Source organism: Oryzias latipes, chromosome 8 (genome assembly GCF_002234675.1).
Source record: "Oryzias latipes chromosome 8, ASM223467v1".
Classification (NCBI taxonomy): Eukaryota; Metazoa; Chordata; class Actinopteri; order Beloniformes; family Adrianichthyidae; genus Oryzias; species Oryzias latipes.
In genome coordinates, this window is record NC_019866.2 from 14,535,818 (window position 1) to 14,556,795 (window position 20,978).

The 20,978-nt window shown below is 38.0% G+C and overlaps 2 protein-coding genes across 3 annotated transcripts; one reads left to right on the forward strand and one right to left on the reverse strand.

Moving 5' to 3' along the window:
* Nucleotides 1-4,976: 4,976 nt before the first annotated feature.
* On the reverse strand, nucleotides 4,977-16,267 carry LOC105354578 (myosin-9-like). Of its 2 annotated transcripts, XM_011478316.3 has the most exons (19): nucleotides 16,030-16,267; nucleotides 15,877-15,922; nucleotides 15,397-15,460; nucleotides 14,099-14,432; nucleotides 13,865-13,967; nucleotides 13,686-13,767; nucleotides 12,623-12,732; nucleotides 12,347-12,486; nucleotides 11,876-12,114; nucleotides 11,646-11,756; nucleotides 7,992-10,883; nucleotides 7,670-7,817; nucleotides 7,454-7,559; nucleotides 6,957-7,113; nucleotides 6,790-6,867; nucleotides 6,440-6,526; nucleotides 6,026-6,158; nucleotides 5,828-5,919; nucleotides 4,977-5,330 (listed from the first exon to the last, which is right to left on the reverse strand). In XM_011478316.3, exons 2-19 carry the CDS (start codon nucleotides 15,891-15,893, stop codon nucleotides 5,274-5,276), a joined length of 4,950 nt encoding a protein of 1,649 aa, XP_011476618.1. In that variant the 5' UTR covers nucleotides 15,894-15,922; nucleotides 16,030-16,267; the 3' UTR covers nucleotides 4,977-5,273. The 2 variants fall into 2 exon arrangements, with proteins under 2 accessions (XP_011476618.1, XP_020561052.1); XM_020705393.2 differs by lacking the exon at nucleotides 6,440-6,526 and having other exon boundaries at nucleotides 15,877-16,267.
* Nucleotides 16,268-17,381: 1,114 nt separating this feature from the next.
* On the forward strand, nucleotides 17,382-20,686 carry natd1 (N-acetyltransferase domain containing 1). The gene is made up of 3 exons (XM_004071518.4): nucleotides 17,382-17,582; nucleotides 18,964-19,082; nucleotides 19,181-20,686. Exons 1-3 carry the CDS (start codon nucleotides 17,402-17,404, stop codon nucleotides 19,295-19,297), a joined length of 417 nt encoding a protein of 138 aa, XP_004071566.1. The 5' UTR covers nucleotides 17,382-17,401; the 3' UTR covers nucleotides 19,298-20,686.
* The last annotated feature ends 292 nt before the right edge of the window (nucleotides 20,687-20,978 follow it).

The window sequence follows — 20,978 nt, forward strand, 5'->3', positions numbered from 1 at the left end:
TCAATATTAATTTTTACAAAACAAAGAGTCTCCCATAATTACTCCTCGAGAGCCTGATGGGAGACAGGCTCTAACGCTGTTTGCATCCCCTGTTCTACTTTCTAAAAACTTATCACTTCTGCTCTGCTCAGGAGTTTGTAATGTTTACATAAGTTTGACAAGACAAAAACCAGATCTAGCAGCTTCACCTAGATTCAGAAAAATGTGCCATTCCGATGGCCTTAAAAGAATCTAACCCAGTCTTATTTTCTCAGTCTTATTTTCCTAATATGAAAGGAAATTATATTTGATCCCCATGAGTTAAACTTCTGCAGCGAAAATTGTGTTGTTGCCTGTTTTCCCATATTTACTTTTGATTTGTAGAATTACAGCCTAAAACATTTCAATCTGACTTAAATAGACCTTAAGGATCTATAGATGATGAAGGAAGGAAGAGACAACACCCTCAGGATTTTAAATCTTGCCGTTTAAGCTCTTTCTGAGCCACGTGTGCTTTCATTCATGCAGACTGCAAGAAGGATTTTGGAGTCTGTAAATGGGTTACAGGTTCAGTTGGAGGATGGCAGATCAAATGGTGGTGGAGTGTGCTATGGGGACAGCGTGAGCCTGAAGCCCCGCAGTTGTACCCAGCAAGTTATTTAAAGGCCCTCTTCACTGCGGCAGGGCGAAGTGGGCCAGGCTCGACCACACTCGAGAGATGACTCAAGCTCCAAGGTTTCAGAATTCCCTCACCTTTTAGATGATCAACTACCGGATCCAGTGGAGTTACTTGACATGTTTGATAGGTTGTGGCGATTCCACAAAATGCAAAGTTGCATTTTGGAAAGGTAATGTGGGAATGTTCCTTGTAGTTGAACTGCCTCTCCTTCATTTTAGCATTGTGCTTCGACAGTCTTACGTAATCCAAAAATATATGAAAGTTTCACAGTTTTGAATAAACTGGTACTGGTGTTTTATTTGAGTATTTCCATATTAAACAGCACAGTTACAGTAAAATGAAATGATCAGATGCTATTGATGGTAACTGATGTATTATCTGACATATCATTTTATTAATAGACATTGTTTTAAACTAACTCTAAAAACATAATGTTTAGAACAAAAAGGAGAAAAGAAATCTTTAAAATAAATGGATACAATTCCTAAAACAATAACATCTTGTGAAAGGTTAAGGAAAAACAAAAGATTAAAACTCAATACAATTTTAGAAAATTGTGCGTTTCAAGTTATTTTGTTTTCCTGAAGGCTTCTTTTTAAACATTGGATTTAGTTTTTTGCTTTTTTCTGTTTTTTTAAACAGAATGTGATTCAGGGCAGTAACATTGCTCATCACAGAAATCACTGCTCCTAATTTTGGGAACAGTTCACCGACCTCTCTATCCCAGCAAGTCAAGTTAATCAGCACCTTCAACGAAGCGCTAGCACCTTGTGCGTTGTTTAGTACTTACACACAGAACTCTGGAGGTGGAATCCAGGTCACCCCGGCTGTGAGACAACATATGCATTCATCAAAAACCTTTTGTTAAATCTGAAATTGTACGTCCACTTCCCAATGATTGATACTTATCTTTATTTGCTCCGGAAAGAATTAAAAACATTTAATTGCAAAGATATAATGTCTTCACGGTCAGTTAGTTCCTGAATCAATCTTTTTTCTGTTGCAAATGAAGCCGCAACCCCAATACTTCCTTCTGGCATTTCCTGTACTTTATGTTCTTTTCACATTTCACTTCAAAGCACAAAAACTGACTTATTACAGCAATTCCCAAAGACACTAATGAGTCTCATTGTCCTCCATGCACAGAATGGCGTCGCCAAAATCAGCTACATGTATTTTTTCCCTCATGTGAATAATTTAGGGTTTATCTATTGTCATGGAAACGCTGACAAAGTTAAGTTGCAGGAAACAAGTTGCATCTAGGTCACACGCCTGTAGACCCCATTTTGTTTCACTGTTAGATTCGGGGAGAAAACACGCAAAATAAATAAAAAGACACACTCTGAAGTCACACATGACAGGAAAAAAATGACCAGAGCTGGGGTCTTGTCAGCTGTAGTGTAAATACATCTGAAGAGCATCATTGGGGAAGCAGCAGGCTGCGCTTGCAGATCAGAGGTGCCTCCACGCTGGTTGCAGTAATTGATCTTTGCTTGACTAAATGGGCCACTTATTTTTACAGCCTGAGCAGGTGCACCTGTGTTCTGGTGTTACATCAGCCGCTGATCTGTCATGAGGACCTGGTTTGTGGGGCAGCTTGAATTTCAATAAAAGAAAATAATAATAAAAAAGAAACCTGCAGGTGTAAAGAAAAAACACACAAATACAAAAGCAAAAAAGAGCCAATTTTGATTTATTTAACAGAAAAACATAGAAATTTACTTTGATTACTGTATCTTATCATTATCTATAACGATTACATTTTATGCATCTAGGTAATCGTTGTCAGCTGCTACATCACTTCCATCAAAAATAAATGTTTACAAATCATTATTTCTAGGGTAGGACTGCTACACTGTGCTGGTATCTGTTAAAGATTGTTATGATGTCACCTGAGTCCCTGTGCTGTTTTACCTGAATAAAGGACCACATAAAATTACTCCCACATAAAAATTCTAATGGAAAACAAAGCTTGAAAAGTAAATCTGTGTTAAAAAAGGTGAGATTTGGAAGATATTTCTTATAAATTTCTTTCACTGGTGAGCAGTAAACAAGCTGCATGGCTGCAGCTTATTATGCTGTTTTATTTTTTTAAAAGTTGATGCAATTTCTTGAGCTCTCACTGAAATGTTTGCAGGACAATTCAGCCAAATGCTCTGGCTCTATTCTTAACAGTCACTTCCACCTCATCCTTCCAAAAAATATTTGAAAGTCACTTACTTGCAGTTTCTAATTTTAAGGAACAGTATTTAGTGTAATGAATGGTTTAAAGTGCAAAATAGAGCTGGGTTTATGGGGTAGCACTTTTTTTAGGTGCCCAAATTACTACAACAAACTTTTGAATCGTTGAATCCGTAGCTGAAAAATGAAAAAGCCATGTAGGCACCAGCACAGACTGTTGGTTGTTTCAGCATTCACCCGGTGAAATGTGTAAGTGTGCCACTTGTACTGCTACACAGGAAAAACAGTAGGACTTCTTGGGTTCATTACACCAGAAAACGGTGGTTGTAGTTTTTTTTTACAAAACAAAAGCATGGTATTTTTTTAAAAGTGTTGTAAAAAAAAAAAGATCAGTGTAAAGGTAGATTTGCTATAAAACTTCAGTAATCAGGGATCAGATGGCCTGAAAATAGTACAATTGAAATACTTGAACACCAGTTTTGATGTGGATCTACTGCAGTACCCTGAAACATCCATGTAACATCTGACTTATTAATTTCTCATAAGATAAAAAAACACATAATAATGTTGACATTTCCAGAGATGTGAGTTCAGTGTCATTTGTTGAAACACCTTGAAGGTGCAGAATCATATCTTATATTATTTGTATCATATCTATATTTCCACCGTCTTAAGAGCCAGCCCTAAGACTGTCTGAGGTTTTACTCCCAGGCGTAAGAGGAAAGGAAAAGATGCGTATCAGATTTTTATGACGTGCGATGTTCCTCCTTAGCAATGTGACTCCAAGGAACTCGTGTCCTCCGAAGTGACTCTGAGACAGTGATGTATAATGGGCGCTGACATGGGAACTCAGGAAGTTGAGTAAACGCCAACATATTTTTTATTTTTTTTTATTTGAGGAATTAGAGGATGGACATGTGATTATGTCTTTCAGTGGGAAATGTGTTAATATTTTTAATAAAACTAGAAAGGTTGGTATATTTCTGCAACCTCCTTACATTTCATTGTTGCAGTGGGAATAATGTGTGACCATTTAGTCGTCATTCTATGTAGTTGGGAGTAGAATAATAGCTACACGTGCTGTGCGCGGGCATGTGCTGGTAGACTGATGCTTTGGCTCCTGAGCAGGGTAGAGGTCAGGGAAAAGTTCACCCAACTATGATGTATCTTCCAGGGAATGAGGTGTTTTCACACCTCATGCATCATGCAGAAGTATGCTGCTCGGCTAAAATGCTGTCAGAAACCAAGTCCAAGCCCTGTCGTGTGTAAATTGAGGCATTCTCGTGCTAACACTGTTTGTCATTATTTGTATACGAACCTCTCCTCCCTCATTTGTTTTTTACTCATATCAGGTCATGTTTGCTGTTTATTGTTTTTTTTTTAAAATGATATCCGTTTCAGTTGGAGGTCTTTTTTTAACATTAAGTCAGCTTAAGATAAACATTGAGTTTAGCTGAAAAATATGTCGCAAAAAAAGTTCACTTGTTTCTATTTCAGTATTCATCAAAAGCTTTGAAAAACATTTTACAAAAATACACAGAAAAAGTCCATTTCATTTATCCGTTGTTGTACTTTAACTCTAGTATATCCTAAAGCTCGAGTTTTGTACTTTTTCTGTAGTTTTAATTTTAATATATTTTTAAAGCATTTTATCATATTAATTAATTTAGATATATCAATCATTTTTATTTTATACATAATTAATTTGATTTAATAATATATCTGTATGTTAATACTGTACACTAGAACATCTGGTTAAGCAGCACAGAGTCAGTATAGAACCAAGGTTTCCAAAGCATTAACAGAACTTTTAGTAAATTGTACTTGCTATGTAATGCAAAAGACACAGAGTATTTTACATTTAGTTCAATCACTAAGTTGAATTACATCATTATGAATACATTAATATCGGAAAATGCAGTGAGGAGAAACTTTATATTTTCTTTGATTTGAATTGATCCTGTTCAGATAATATTCATCAAAATAAAGTTAAGTTTGTGTTAGTAAAATTGTTTTAGTTCCACCTCTCTCTTATCTTTTTTAATGTAATGTCTTATTTAAAAAAAGGCCATGATTAAATGAGTCAGTTTTAACATTCTGCAAAAATTACTAAATCACTTAGGCTAAACAAAGAAAATGCAATATACCAGTTTATTGAAAAGACAAAAATTACAAAATTCCAGCACTATTTGCTCAACTGTTCACAAAAATACATAGAAATCTTCGCTTGATGGTGTTTATGTTCTGGTAATGAATGTTCCAGATGCAGACGTCAGTCTGTAGTTTTTGCTCCTCTGGCGCCCTCCAGTGGTGGTGTGATGCAACAGTCACTTGTCAGCAACAGTCAAAAAGCTTTTTACTCAGTGAAACGTCAGACATATTTCACACTGGTAGCTTTCTAGGTATGATAGTAAAAGTCTTTACATTTAAGAAATCAGGATGACTCAAATAACTTCTTTCTTTCATGGATGGAAAGGCCCTCTTTTAAACTCTAGAAGGGAAGAAAAAGAAACAAAAAAGATTAGATGGAGAATAAAATTACAGGATTCTGTTTTTCAGGGTCACTGGACTTTAAAGATCTGGAAGATCTTTTACTCTTTTTCTGAGTAGGTTATTCAAAAGCTACAGTCCAGTTGCCCTGAGAAGCAGAATTTTGTGCAAACATGACATTGAACATCACAGGCGTCTTAGAAATAAGTAAAACATATTGGCAAAACATAAAGGCAGATTTTCTTTAAATATCCAAAAAAAAAGAGAGTAAGAAAAAAGGTCTTACCAAGTGTTTTCTCAAACTACTAATGTTTTGCTATTAGAAAACCTTTTATTTTCCTCCAAGATAATAAGACAAGTTTTCTTAAAAACAAGGGTCTTTTTACAGTTTTAACATTTAGTTTTTGGCGTGAAGATACAGATGAAAACGAGAAGTTTCAAAGAACTGCAAAAGACTTTCAAACCCAATTTAGGTAAATTGGGAAATTGAGGTTTTACCTTTGATCGTATTCCTCTTATTTGACGCATGAGGAAAGATTTCTCAATTCTTTTTGGAACAGCAGGGTTGCTTGAACTTTTCACCGAGTCATCTGGGAAAACAGGATATTATAAGTCTGCCTAAACCACATGTTACTGAGTGATAAAAGGTTCACATTTAAATGAGCAGCAGACATAACCAGTGTTAAGGATTCTCACCCGGGCTGCTTCCTGAAGCGTCCCTGTGTGGAGACCATGTTGCAAACTTGGGATCTTTGTTGACATGCAGACGGGCTTCATTCTGCTGGTTTCCATGCAACACTTTCAGCTTATTCTGGGCCAATAATTTGTCCTTTAACACACATGGATGTGCAACTTCAATTTCTGGTTATTTTTTAACCCAAAGTTTAGCTGAAAAAGAGTTTTCTCTAAACCTATCCACAAAAACCTTTCATTTGAATCATCCTGTGCTTTTCACTAGTTACTGACTCACTCATTTATCAGGGAATATTTGTAAAAATGTTGCTATAATGTGAGAATTTAAACCTAAGAAATTCAAGGAACATACAAAAGTTCAAATGCTAGAATTGAATTTGTTTTGGAATGAAGGATGAGCTGTAAAAATGTAAATACCACTCGAGCAATGTCCAGCTCTTCTCTGAGAGATCGAGCTTCCTGACGGAGAAACTGCATCTCTGCCTCCTTTGCTTTAAGAATACTCTGTACCAATGAACACAGATCTGAATTAACACACTTATATTGAGATAAAACAGTCAAGACAGAAGACACATTCGATCTTTTGAAGCTAAATGGACAAAAGCCCAAAATGTATTTGGCATGAACTTTAAAAAAATATCAATGTAGTTTAAATCAACAGCATCCAGCATTTAAGCTTTGTAAATGTTGTAGTTTGAAAGCTTTGGGGATCAATCAAAACACAGATGAACATTTCTGCAGCTCATGGGGGGCTTAAAGACATGTACCTCCATCTGGATAAGGCTGTTTGCCTGAGGTGAATCATGTGACTGATTTTCATGCAGTTGAGACATATCAGTCTCCGTCTAACAAAACACAATGGACAGAAACCTTGGTTAAGGTTTTTATTTTACTTTTTCAAATGCAATATTATTAAACCGGTTAATGTTTGTACCTGCTTATTTTGGAGTTCTTGAATTTCTTCACGGTACTGCGTCACCGATTTCCTCTCAGTCTGCAGCTCCTGGCTCAGCCGAGAGTTTTCCAGACATTTGTCTGTGTGCTGAGCCGACAACACCTCCAGCTCCTTGTGCAATAATCTGATCTCTTTTCTGTGATGACAAAGCAGAGCTGAACAGTTATGCATGTCTTAGAATGAAACTGCAGCAAAAAAGATGTGACTCACTAAATAACAAACCATGGAAACGAAACTATTATGGAGGTGCAAAAAAAAGATCATTTACAAGAATCATAGATCATGGACATTTAAAGATGAATTGTGGGCTTATTGTGTGTTCTTGTGGTACACATTGGGATCAGTGGAAGGATTTGCAAATTGTGCAATGATTATATCTTTGGTAAAGTTATTCTTCTGCCAAAACTCCTTCTTTTCCCCAAAATGTATTTTAATAAAGTAATTGCAAATGAAAAAAAAGGATAAACATCACTTACTCATATTCCACTTGTATTTGTGTGATGTCCCCACTCTCCTTGATGTGCTGAGACTGTCTGCTCCTCTCTAGTTCTTGTTTGTGGGCTCTCCTCATTGCAACAATGGCTGTAATGCATGACAATATTTTTTAGTTGAAAATGTTCCTTACATGGTTCCAGGCACAGTTTGTTTAAGTATTGACATAAATACTGTGATGACACCAACACATGACGCACCTGCCATGGTAGCAGCTGTCTCCTCTTGCAGGAGCTGCTCCTTCTCCTTTAGGAGTTCAGCTACCTGCTGCTGATGCTGCTGCTGCAGGTCTTTTATCAGCTTCCTATGCATTTCTTCCATAGCAGTAAACCCTTGATTACAGGATGCCTATTTTAACATAAAGAAGAAGTTATTTGGTAATACTGTGCATTTGTCAAACATGCAGAGAGTAAAAGTTTTATCGAGCATTGATCATTTCTAAAGGTTATTATTATGATTATTTAAAATTGAAATATTGTGTATTCAGTGTAATTATCAATATGGGGGGGGTTATTTTTGTACCTGAAGGTTTTCAATCTCCTTCAGATGAGCCTCTCTCATAGTAACTGCATTAGCTTGCAGATTCTCCTCTGTTTTCTGTTCGTCCTCCCCTGATAAGGAAGAGCTTCCTTCTGTTGGTGCTTTTGCAGAAATCAGTTTTTCTCTTGAAGCACAAGACTTTGTGTAGTAAGTATGTAAATACTGCATCTCCTCCTCGTGGATCTGCTGCAGTTCCTTGATCTTCTCTTGAAACTCTGTTTCCAGTTTTTGCATCTTCTCCTTGTGAGAATCCTCAATCTTCTGCATGTTTTCCAAGAGTCTCTGGTTGCTCGACTCCACACATGTAATCTTTTTCTCGGCTTGCTCTATTTCACGTCTCAGTGCACTGTTGTCCTCCTGTAACTGATTCAAGGTCTCTTGCCTGTCCATCAAGTTCTTCTCCTTCTCTTTGTACGCGGCTTGCATTTTGTTCTGTAATGCCTCCCATTGCTTAAGCTCCCGTTCTAAATCCAAGTAAACCCTGTCTGATAGATAAATCACCTTTACCTGCTCCTGGAAATAGGCTAAATCCACAGGGGAAGTGATGTCCACACCAAGATCCATGCCACCTTCATTTACAGGTCTGCTGTCAGTCTCCTGGCAGACACGATGCAAAAATGTGGCCCTTCTTTGCAGCCGAGACACAAGCCTCCTTAGCCAGTTGTCTTCTTCCTCCATGTTGGCTTTTTTGCCATCAGATCGGCGTTTTGCAGCCAGTTTTGTGGCTTCCTCTGAACCTCCGCCTCCTACTTTTGCTTTCCTCTCAAAAGCAGATGATTCTGATAGGCTCAAATCTCCCTCAGCTTTATTTTGATCTCCCGCCTCTTGACTTCTGCTCTCAAACTCTTGCTGAAGTTTTAAAGCAGCATAAATGAGCTCTGCTTCCGCGCAAGCTCTCACTATCACACTGTCCAAAGTTTCACCTAGGCCACTTTCAGACTCCATCATTTCTTCGTTTTTTAGGGCTATCCTTCTAGAGGTTATGTTTTTGTAACTGTGCAGCCCATCCCTTTTGTCCTGTCTTGAAAGGGCAGACAGCAGACAAACACCGTTTTGACTCTGAAGGGCAGAGGCCATTTTTTCTGCTATGAACAGCTCCCTGATCAAAGTCTTTGCAACACTTCCTACGACAAGTGACGACTGTGGATTAGATTTCTGAGAAGTGATTCCACTTCCAGACAGCATCTCATCACTGAGGATTTTTTCATTTTCTTTGCTTGCGTTGCGCGATTCCTGCTGGATCCTCTCGGCCTCCTTCTCCCCCTGCTGAAGACAGACAGCAACAGTCGCGAGCTGTCGCTCGATTTCTGGAATATTCACAGAGGTTGATTGTAGCCTCTCCCTGCAGGCTTGCACAATATTCAGAGCCACCTGAAACCTGCCAACCAGCATCCGACAGCAGTTTTCGGTCTCATGGGCGTAGCGTTGACTCTGCTTGGCCTGACTGTGAAGCAGCAAACTGAAGTGCTGGACATTTGCTCTGCTTTGGGTCAGTTGGGAGCAGAGGTGGGGATCCTGGGAGCTGGTGTCACTCTGCTGCTCCTCCAGCCTCTCAGTGATATCCCTCAGTTTCTCCTCTGTGACAAACAGCTTGGTTTCGAGTAGCTGAATGGCAGACATGAACTTCTCTGGGTCATCCTCTGCTGTGGCAATGTACTGGTGCGATGCATCCAAAGAGCGAGAGCGTATTCTCCCTTGTTCTTGAGTACTATTGACCTCAACTGCATTGAAATTCCTAGAGAATTTGAAACTGTCTGTCACTGCTTGCTTTTCCACTAAAGCTCTCTGTGGTTTCTGTTTCGGCTCAGCAGACTTTAAGGACTCATCCACCAGCTGAGAGGAGGTGCGAATTTTCATCGCTTCACTCAATTTCATTTCTGTCTCTTCTAAACTGTTGCCTAAGACCTCCATCTTTAACAAAACTTCTTTTAACTCCTGTTCCTTGCTGTCCAATAGTCTTTCATAGCCCTCTCGAATGTTCTGAGTTTCGGACTCCCTGTGCTGCAGCTTGCTCAATGCCACCTGCAGCTCCTCACAAACTCTCTCATGTGCATGCTCCAGATTGTAGTAGTGGGTTTCTTCTGTTGTCAAGCGATCCTGGAGCCTGTTCACTTCCCGTTCTGCTTCTGATAGGTGGTTTTGCAGTTCCTGACAGCTTCTAGCCAGTTGCTCTCTTTCCTCCTGGAGCTGCTGCATAGCTGAAATCGTACACGCCATCTCTTCCTGCAGCTGCCGCTGTGCCTCCTCGATTTCTCTAGTCCATGACTGACTTTTGTTGAGGCTCTCCACCTGCTGCTCGGCCCTGTCCAGCTTACTCTGAAGATCTTGAGCGTTTTTCTCAGCCTGAGCCAGGCTAAGAGCCAAGCTATTGCGCTCTCTTTCCTGACTTGCTTGAAGAAGCATCAGGTGCTTCTGGAGCCGAGCCTCTTTCTCAGCCTGGGCCTCTTCATAAGTGTGAAGTTGAGCTGACATGTCTTGGAGATGTTTCCGCAGCTGTTCAGCTTCCTGTTGGAGATGCTGCTCGTTTTGTACCTCCTGTTGCAGCTGCATCAAACGGGCCTCGGCTTCCCTCCTCTTCTCCTCACTAATGCTCAGCTGGGACTTCAAAGAGGCCGTGCAGCGCTCCCAGTCCAGCTGCTGCTCCTGGAACTGCTGGCGATCTTGCTCTAGCTGGATTTGAGCGAGCGCTGTGGCATCACCTGTAACCAGTAGCTGTGCTTGCTGGGCCAAAAGATCCACTCTTCGTCGTAACTCAGTCTCTCTGGCCTCCTCCTGACTCCTCTTCAGGGCCTCCAGTTCCAGGCGGAGGTTATGGTTGATCTTTTGCATTTGGTGTACAGTGACAGATTGATCTGAAGAGGGAGTGATTTCATTCTATAAAACAATAAGAAATAATGATCAAAACAAGAGGAACAAGAGGAAAAATTGTTTGCTAAACAAGCATAATCAAGCAAGAAATACTTTTAGTATGAGGAAAATTATTTAGCTTAACATAAAATCAGTAAATTCTGTTATAGTCATTAAAGAAGAGAACTATTTTTGAACAACAGTAAGAGATTTAATTAACATTTTAAATATTTATCAGCTCTAGAAGGTTTTGGAGACCTTGTTTTTATTTATTCCATTAATAGAAATAAATCAGGTTTTAAGCCAAAAAAACTCAGAAAAAGCATTCAGAAAGACAAAAGTGTCAGAAAGTAGACCAGGCGAGATAGCAGGAAACGTGAGGAGGTGTGGGACCCTCAGGAATAGGTGGGTGCATGGCTGGACATACCATAATGTGTGTCAAAAAGAGCTGCAGAAAAACTTTCATCTGGCGTGGCGTGCTATGGACTGCAATGGTGAGAAAATGGCCACTGCAACGAAGGTTCTCTTTCTGATCTGGTCAACTGCTTTGTGTGTTTCTCTCTTTCTTACATCAACCTATATTTGTGTTTAAATATTTTTGTCAAATTTTTTATTCATCATTGAAGTTCCTGTCACAAGCCTGCCACTTTAGGTCCTACACTAATGAAAAGAAATGTGTAAATATCTTTTTAATCATTGTTTTCTTTTCTTGTCTTTAAACGTTTTAGTTGCTAAATTTGGCTTTTCATTTCATTTGTGTTAGGTTTGGTGTGGTTTACTTCTCTCTACCTGCAGAGAAAACTGTTTCCTTAAATTTGTGTCTTTCTCTTGTTGCAGCTCATCAAGCAGATTCCTGTTCATCTGCTGGACTCGTGACAGCTCCTTCTGTGTTTGTTCCAGCTGTGAAGAGATGATAACAAACATGTATTTGTCATAATTTTTTTTTTTTGCTATTGAGTAGACTAACATGTTTTTTTGTTTTCGTGTTGCAGTGTTTAATTTGCATTTGTATTCCTCACCTCTTTGACAAGCTGGCCAGTGTTGTGTTCACATGTCAATGTTTCCTTGTCATCAGTGGATATGTTTGCTGTTGTCTGTTGCTCTTCGTCCTGATTTAGACATGTATCCTGCTGCAGATTCTGTTCTATTGGGCTATGCTGTTCTAAGCTATCCTCAAAATACTCATCATTGGACATGACTATTGTGGAAGCAGAACTGTCGCTTTGGTATTCCTCTGCATATAATGCATCAGTAACACCTGCCAGAAAAATGCACATGAAATATTTCACAAAATATTTGCTAATAGTTGACTGGATTTCATAGACAATATTAAACCAAAACAGCGTTAATAAACTTTTTTTTCAGAATTCACTAACAGAGGGATGTAAATATGATGTAAGTTTTCATGTTGTTATAGCAGAAATGTGAAACTGAAGACAATGTTCATATTTAAGCTTTAGGCCATGAACAGTGGAGCACCACCTCTTCACCTGTGTGTGGAGGACTTGTAGGTGAAGCAGAGAGTGAAACATCACCATCATCCAAGATTTTCTCCTCTTCTTGCTGCTGCTGTGGTGAATCTAAATCCGCTGTCAGGTAATTTTGTTCAACCTTCTGCTCTGAAAGGGAGCTGTGAAGAACAGAGACATTTCCATTCATGAATGGTTATCGGTTCAATTTAGTCCACTAACGGCTATGAGGATAACAAGGCATAAAACGTCACATGACACACATGTAGGTGCTCCAAAACCACTTATTAAGCTTACGTTGTATTCTCAGGTGAAGGACTTGGTCGTACATTCTTCAGGACTGCTTGGACCCAGTTACGTTTCATTCCAGAGGTCATAGCACACAAAGTGTAAACCCCATCTCTGGTCTGTAGAAATGGAAACAAGCTTTAGGGACACAACTTTAGGGGAAATTGCTGCAAAGCATGATCATCTTTTGATCTATTGTAAAGTCGTTTCTAGTTGTTTTTACATTAAGATTATGTAGTTTAAGATTAACGTGTGTCGTTTTCTAGGACCCAGTTTCTGCAGTGCGGCAGGAGTTCATTAGAAATTTGCGTTTGAGTGGTTGTTGGCGGGACTGTTTGGCTGGGGGAAGCTTGCCCCTACTTCCCAACATCCATTTGTTTACACACTTTCTTGCAAGCTTATACCCCCTCACACCCCCACCAATGCAACAAAAATGGTGAGCAATATATTCGTTCAACCGTACAGTTTTAAGCCAGATGCCAGCTCAGACAAGGAAAACAAAAATGGATCTATTTGTCTACAAGTGGATGCATGGAAATTGAGCAGGGCACATGTATCCTACAAGCTTTCTAAAAGGTATTTTTGCATCTTCTCCTGATTCATAACGACTTGAATAAAGAAATACTTAGATTTTCAATTTTAAGTTTTATAATTTTCTTAATATATATGCCCTCCATCAAGAGAAAAATTCCACAAGAACATGTTAAATACACTAAAAAACATGATTTTCATTGGAGCGAGTCTACACTCCAATGAAAAAAGAATACTTCTTGCTGTCACTCTTTTAGGAAATAAAAAATAAACATATAATGCTAACTGCAAGAAAATTACATGGGGCAACCTTTAGATTGAACGTAATAAAATAGATGAAAGTTTTGTGTGAAAAGGACACAGACACACACACACACACACACAGACACACAGGTCTTTGTGCACAATAAATGGAAGCCTTTTTTTCTGCTCTTAGGAGTCCAAAGACATCTTAATATTTTAGATGTTTAGATGTCCAAAGACAACAGATATGAGCAGCTGCTCCTATGTGTGCTAAAAGAAAAGTTAACTTCAAAAATACCTGTTTCTTTTCTTTGTTACTGGGAAGATGACATGCAACGCTCTGAGCCAAAAACGAGGAAGATGGCTCTGGCTGAGAGCAGCTGCAGAAACACGTGAACATGCCATTTGTCAATCATGCTGCATAGAAAGAGAAATCGACGAATGTCCACAAGGATTCTGAAGATTTTAACAACAAACCTGAGATGCTCCGCTGAGGAAGACAGATGGTCAGAGTCTGGAGTTTTTTTCCCAGTGCTTTGTCCTTTTTTTACAGATAATTTGGCAGCTGTTCTGTCTGAATCTATTTTAGAGATAGTAAAGGTGGAACTTAAAAACATCACTTTTTATGAGGACTCAAATAAGCATAAGGTGCTGTAAAATGTAACTTAATTGGTACATTCCTAAACATGCTAATAAGCAGAACTAAATTACCAGAGGATTTTTGGTCGAGCCTGGTGAGTGAGCGGCTGCTTCTCATGAATGGAGCAGCTGTGAGACAAGAAGCTTGGAGGGATGAAAAGCTTCGACTGCTCCGCAGGTTTACAGCTGATCTGGCTGACTGGGACCCTTGTTTCTTTGCCTTCTGGCCAGCGCTGTCTTGGTGGCTGAGGCTTCCTCTGCTGCCTCCACTTTTACTGCCGCCTGCTCTTGATTCACTCCCTCTGCTGCTGAGGTTGCTGCTCTTTCCACAGCTCACACCAGTTTTACAGGCATTGCTGCCGGACCGCTTGCCTCCATCCCATGAAGGTGTTGGTGCTGCAAAATCCTTGGATCATGAAAAAGAAACGCAGACTGAATGTTTCAGTGAACACATGACTGAATATTTAACATTTTCTTCGGATTTGTGGAGTGACAGTGATCAAATGTCTGACCATGTGCTCACCCCTGACCCAATGCAGGCTGTTCAATCCCATCACCTCAGGAGAGAGCCTTTTAATCCTGACAAGAACTCTTAATTTGCTTAAGTGCCATCTGACCAACACCATGACCACACACACACATACAATTTACACTTAATCACACTTGAGCATCAGAGAACCATTAGATGCAGGCAGTCTATTCTGGTCGCAGCAGATGCAACGTTAACAAACTGCAGAGGCAATAATTCTGAAGCTGGACCTCATGACAGAGAAATCAATTGTGTGGAGTCCAAGCAGTCCTGACTTAGCAAGTTGTGCAGATTGTAAATGCATCTTAAACCATAATCGTTCACATTAATCAAGCTAAATGCATGCACATTTTACCAGAAACACCTGCCAAAACAGACAGATAAGACTCAACACAATTTTAAAAACTCTAGTTCTGTCTTGGTGCATGTTTTGGATCAATGGTGCTAAAAAGAAGGCTGTTCGAAAACTAAAATAGCCTCTTTTTTAAACACTTAGTTTCATTGAATATATAGAATTTTTGATGTTAAGAAATGCATTACAAACTAAAAGCAGCTTTAAAAGGGTGCTGATCTTGATTGCTATAAGATTGTGGAATTCTCATTTTTAAATCATTCTTACAAGATAATGCATTCAGTACAATTCCTGTGGAAAATGAGCAACATCATGGGTTGAAATTAAATGAGGGAATATATTTTTATGACTTTTGCTGCCATAAAAGAATATCATTTGGAATATTTTTAAAGTAAAACGCTGTCATTGCATCTGTGTTTAACAAATTCCACACTTAGATATTTCTAGCACAACACTAATGAAATGATTGAATTTCTATTCATTACTTACCCTTCCCTTGTGGTTTGACTGCGGTTTGTTGGTCTTTGTGGTTACCAGTGTCTCATGCCACTTGCTTCATAAAACAGCAAACACATTTTTTTGTGTTCAGTACAGCATAGACAACAGTTCTTTCACGATGCAATTGTCTTTAAAGCTTAAATTCAACATTTAAAATCCCTTATGATGTTTCTTTTTCAAAGCCAGAGGACTGAGAATAAAAAAAAAACTGAAAATAGAGCAGAGCATTGATTTATAGGTAAAAATGTAAAACTTTTGCTAAGATGGGCTCTTTACTCACAAGATGAAATCATCCATAATAAATGGTATAAATGGTTGGTAAATGCAAGTTCTAATTCTCTAACCAGAAATACTAGGACTGTGCTGGAATATGAAAGTTTACATTTACGCAATAATAGAAATTTATTTTCTAATCAGATTAACTGATTTGACACTACAACACATCTAGTAAATAAGTGAAAGTTGGCTTACCTGTGTTTTTTAGACATCTTTTCAGACACCGAATTAAAACAAACCTCTGTAAATGACAACAATAATAAATAAGAAGAAGAACTTGGTATTAAACTACCCTTCCAGCGAAAACTAAAAAACGAATAAGACAAAAACAAAGGGAAGAAGTCTCACATCATTGCAGACGGCAAAACCTGAAGAAGCAGAGAGCTACCTTCACAAAACCCCACAAAGATTTGACAAACCTCATTAGAGTTTTGTTGGATTAGACCAACAGATTAAAAGGATTTGCACACAAAACATTAGTGAACTTGACGCACCGACTTAGAGTTCAATACGTGGAGATGTCTGTGTTTATGCAGGGACAGAAAAGGGATTTTACCCCGAAAAAGATCCCGAGAGTAGTGACGAAGAGAAGACATTGCAATCGTGGCTATGAAAGGTAATCTGGCCTAATTTGAGCTATTGTAATCCATTTCTTTGTGCTTAAATAAAGATAATCTAAAGCCATGTTCATAAAACCCTTATTTCAAGATTGTTTTTAAATGATGCAAACATGATACAACAGCCTAAACAAAACAAATTGTATAATTTTTTTTAATTAAAATATATACTAAAACAAACGGAAATAAAGGAAAGTCTTGAAAAATATACATAAATACAAAATGTTGTAAAAATGCCATGATAACATTTCTCAAAATTTATAAAAGAAAAGGAAAAAGGGATGTTCTTCACTATCATTTTGAAAAACATTACAAGAAACTTTTGAATTCTGGTTAGATAATTTAATTGCATTCCTTTTACATTAAAAAAATATTACTGTGATTTATTCAATGTAAAAATAACCCTATATGTCCTTTTATTGAATTTCAAGTTATTATATTAATGTTGTGAAACTGATATTAAACAATTTTACGTAACCTTGTGACACGTAAACAAACTACACAAGAACAACTAACAATACAAAAACTGCAAAAACATTATTTTTAAATCCAATTAATATGATTTCATTGCATCATAATCATTTAAAAAAATTAAATAATTAGTCATTAATGAAACATTTTTTCAGCTTACAATATTTGAATTGGCCAGACCAAATTTTACAGAGAGGAAAAAGAATTAAACCTGCGAAACAAATAATAAAGTAGAATATTACTCACAGAAATAGAAAAAGAAACCTAGATAAAGTGGACGTCGGGATATCACATCCTCCAATTAAAACAATAAAGGTGACACATATACAAACTTTTGCATTAATTTCACTTTAAAAATCGTCGATTTTTATGTTGTTTGTCAGAAGTAGAAGATTGTGTTATTTTACGAAAAAAAATGGTTTAAGAAAAATAGATTTCGTATTTTTATTTATATGTTTCTATTTATTATAAGTATTTTTAACTATATAGATTTGTGTAGTTTTTATTGTGATTTTTAACTACTGTAATTCTTTAACCAGAAAACATTTATTTTCGTACCTTAATTTCTCATCTCTGACGTACATCGAGCTGATTGGCTAGTCCCCACGTGACCTCACAGCTGATTGTGTTGGATGAAGTGTTTTGCTTCAGTACGTTCATCGTCGTCTCATGTAGCCATTTCTGGTTATCAGCACCGTAGAGTAGCTGTAATACCCCCAATAATGGCTCAAGCGCATGCCTTTGACACCAGCGGCTCTCAAATCCAGGTGGAGCACGATAAAAAGCGCCGGCAGTTTGTCATTAGGCTCAATGGTAAGTTCCGAATGTAAACATTAGCACGCTCGCGCTAGCGCGAGGTTGGCTTGAAGGTTAGCTTTGTCTGCTTGCTAACATTTTTACCTTGTGGGGAACTCCAGCTGCCATTTCTGCCACAGCTGCGCTGCGTTGTTCGGCACCACATAGTCGCTGTTACTCCTTTTATTTTTCTATCAGAAATGTAGTTCATAAACCATGAATGTCTAGGCGGTTTTTCCCTCTCTTTGAGGGGAAAAAAACTTTAGTCGCTTCATTCAACAGATGCTTACTTTTTGCTCCAATCTTAAAAGAAAAGCTGTTTCTTTTCCCACCTATTACATTTCTAAGTGTTTTAGCAATATTACTTTGCTGGTTTATATGCATGGTGGGCTGTAATTTAAAATAATTTATGTTTTTACCATTTACAAATACTGCCTTAAATATTTGCTTTTTTTTCAACTTTAATATGTTTTTTTTTTAATTTATTCAGTTTTTATAGCAAACTCAATTACATAAAGATCTCATCAGTTTCTCCAAGTCAATTGTGAAAAGTGTATTTATATATTGAATGCCTTATTTCACTGAACAGTAATACATTCTATTTTTTTCACATCTTTATTGACTAAAGTTTTAATTTATCGTAAACTTTCAAACTACATCTTTGTACTTGATGTGTGAGACACTATAACGTGTAGGACCTTTAAAGTCCCACTCTAAGCAACTCTTGATCTATGTCCAAAGCATTCCCCGTGCTTTTTTTAACCATGACTGTGCCACTTTAAGCAAAAAAATAATAGTAAATAAAATTAAAAAAAAAAATCAGTATTGGGTTTTTTTTGGGGGGGGGACATATTTTCTGCAGAACGACAGTAGTTCATTAGCATTTTGCCTCCGAGTTGTGGGCGGAACTGTTGGTGCGAGTAAGTACAACGCTCTCCCAGTAGCCTACAGCCCCGGCCTAACATTTGCGGTGCAACAAAAATGGCAAGAAAATGAGGAACTATCCAGCTGTAAAGTTTAGAGCTAGATGCCAGTTCAGACAAGAGAGATGCAGACATCAACGGATTTAGTCATATACAAGTGGATGCATCAGAATGGAGCCGAACAGGGAGCTTGTCGCTTGCCGTAGTAGCTTTTACGTCACACCCACAAGCTTTTTCAAACTGGATTTGCTCCTGATTCCTAACAATTTGAATAAAGAAATAGTCAGAAATGCAACATGTTAAAAACACACGGAGTGTGTCTTTAAAAGGGTCTTTATGACTAGTGTAATGTTGTTCTACCGGCTTTTTGTGTTATGTGTGTCTCTTCGCTTTATAAGGTCAAAGGGTCAAATTTTTCTGGGTGGACCAGAACTTAGCAAACACAAGAAAGGCTCAGCTTTTGTCTCATTCCTCAGGATCCCATGATCGTGCAGTTCTTCTGTACGAGTATGTCGGGAAGAAAACGGTGGATTTGCAGCACACAGAAGTTCCAGATGCATACCGAGGGAGAGGCATTGCCAAACATCTAGCCAAGGTAGAATAGATGAATGAATTCTTGAGTCATTCTGAACGACAAAGTCCTTTTTGGTTGATAATTTGGCAGTTCACTAACTGTGCTTTGTGTAACGGCAGGCAGCCATGGATTTTGTAGTGGAAGAGGACCTGAAGGCTCACCTGACCTGCTGGTACATTCAGAAGTATGTCAAAGAAAACCCTCAGCCTCAGTACTTTGAACACATCTATCAATGACCCAACACAGCCCTGAAGAAGGGATCGAGACAGAGACTCGTGGGAGGGAGAAATACTGTGACGGCATGCCTTGCAGCCGCTGGACAAAATTCCACACACCGCCTCCCAAGTGTTGTTGAACATGTCATTGAGGGAATCCAGAGACAAAACCATCTCTATGATCTCACGCTGCCGTGAGGGTTGACCGTCCTGTCAAAGGGCCATTGACATCCATCACAAAGGGAGGGGGACTGGAGTAAAGGAGAAGCTCCGTTCGGTCTTGTTGTTGCGGAGCGACTGAAGGGTGGTGCCTGAATCTTCCAGAGTTTACCCTCAAAGCTGACTTGAAACAAGTGCAGATTTAAATCAGATCTGATAGGACTTGTTTTTTTTTTATGTCTTTCCTTGGAAATACATGCATTTCTTATCCTTGTTTGATATGGGTATAATGGCAACAATGGGTGCTCCACTTAAATTTAGATTTTGTAGACTTTCAAATTTGCCCCCTGTGTGTTATATCTCATTTTTGCCTCCTGATGTAAGTTTTGTTTTTTTTGTGCTAAAGTCTTCAAATTAATCATGAAACTGCAGCCATTTAATTTTTTTTTTCTTTTGTCATCTTTCACCTACATTTGGCGAGTCACATTTTATTAATAAATACAATTTTAAAGTGGAAGAAAATGTTCAAAGCCTAATTTGGTAATTATTTTCCACTGTAAAAGACACATATGGTGTTTTATTGGAGTTTTAAATTAATGATTTCATTGACAAAGGTGCAGGGATTTGTAAACTATTGATGTCCTGTCAATTTCTCTGTTTATTGCTCATCCTGGCATTTCAACGTTTGCCGTCTCTAACCAAAAACACACTCTTGAACTGAGGGCATTTCCATTATGTGCTGTGATGATTATTACTTTTTCCTTCCAGTGACATTTCATTTGCAATCTGCAACCGAACTGGTGGTTCATATGCCACTGACATTAAAATGAGTTCAACATTTGACAAATAGGATTATTGAGGTGAAAGTATTTTTTTTCTTGTAGATATTTTGCTGTTAACAATCTTGTATGTTTAGTTAAAAAAAAAAGTCAAAAACCTCAGGCCACTCAACACGCCTTGGCATGCAAGATTAAACTGTCTGCTGTGATGGCCAGCCGCAATAAGAAGTCCCTTTGGAAACATTTTGAGCAAGCGCCTAATGCCCAAGACACTGTCAGGTTTTTTTTTTTTCAAGTGGAGTTTTTGTGCTTATTTTATTGCTTCATTCAAAGCAAACCATGCCTGGTGGGAATTTTCAAGCAGGTTATTTTGGATTTGTTAAATATTCACATTCTTGTTACACAGTTTTATACTTGATAGCTTTTCTCTGTACCTATTTTAAATACATAAATAAAGATAATATTCATCAAATGTTGTGGAAGTGTGATTTTCAAATTAAGCAGGGGTGTATATGTTAATTTTCCTCTTGAATTAATATTGTTTTATGCTTTTAATGCATGAAAAAAGGTGGCAAATTACAAATTTAATGCAAAATTAATTTTTCTATATACATGTCGCCCATTTACTTAAAAGTACTATATTTTCACAGTCTGGAAGGAATATAACGCTTCCATATTTTTTAAAGTCCCACTCTAATCATTTTTGGATCTATATCAAAAGCATTCTCAATGGGATTTTAATAATTGACATTTTTAGCCAAAGT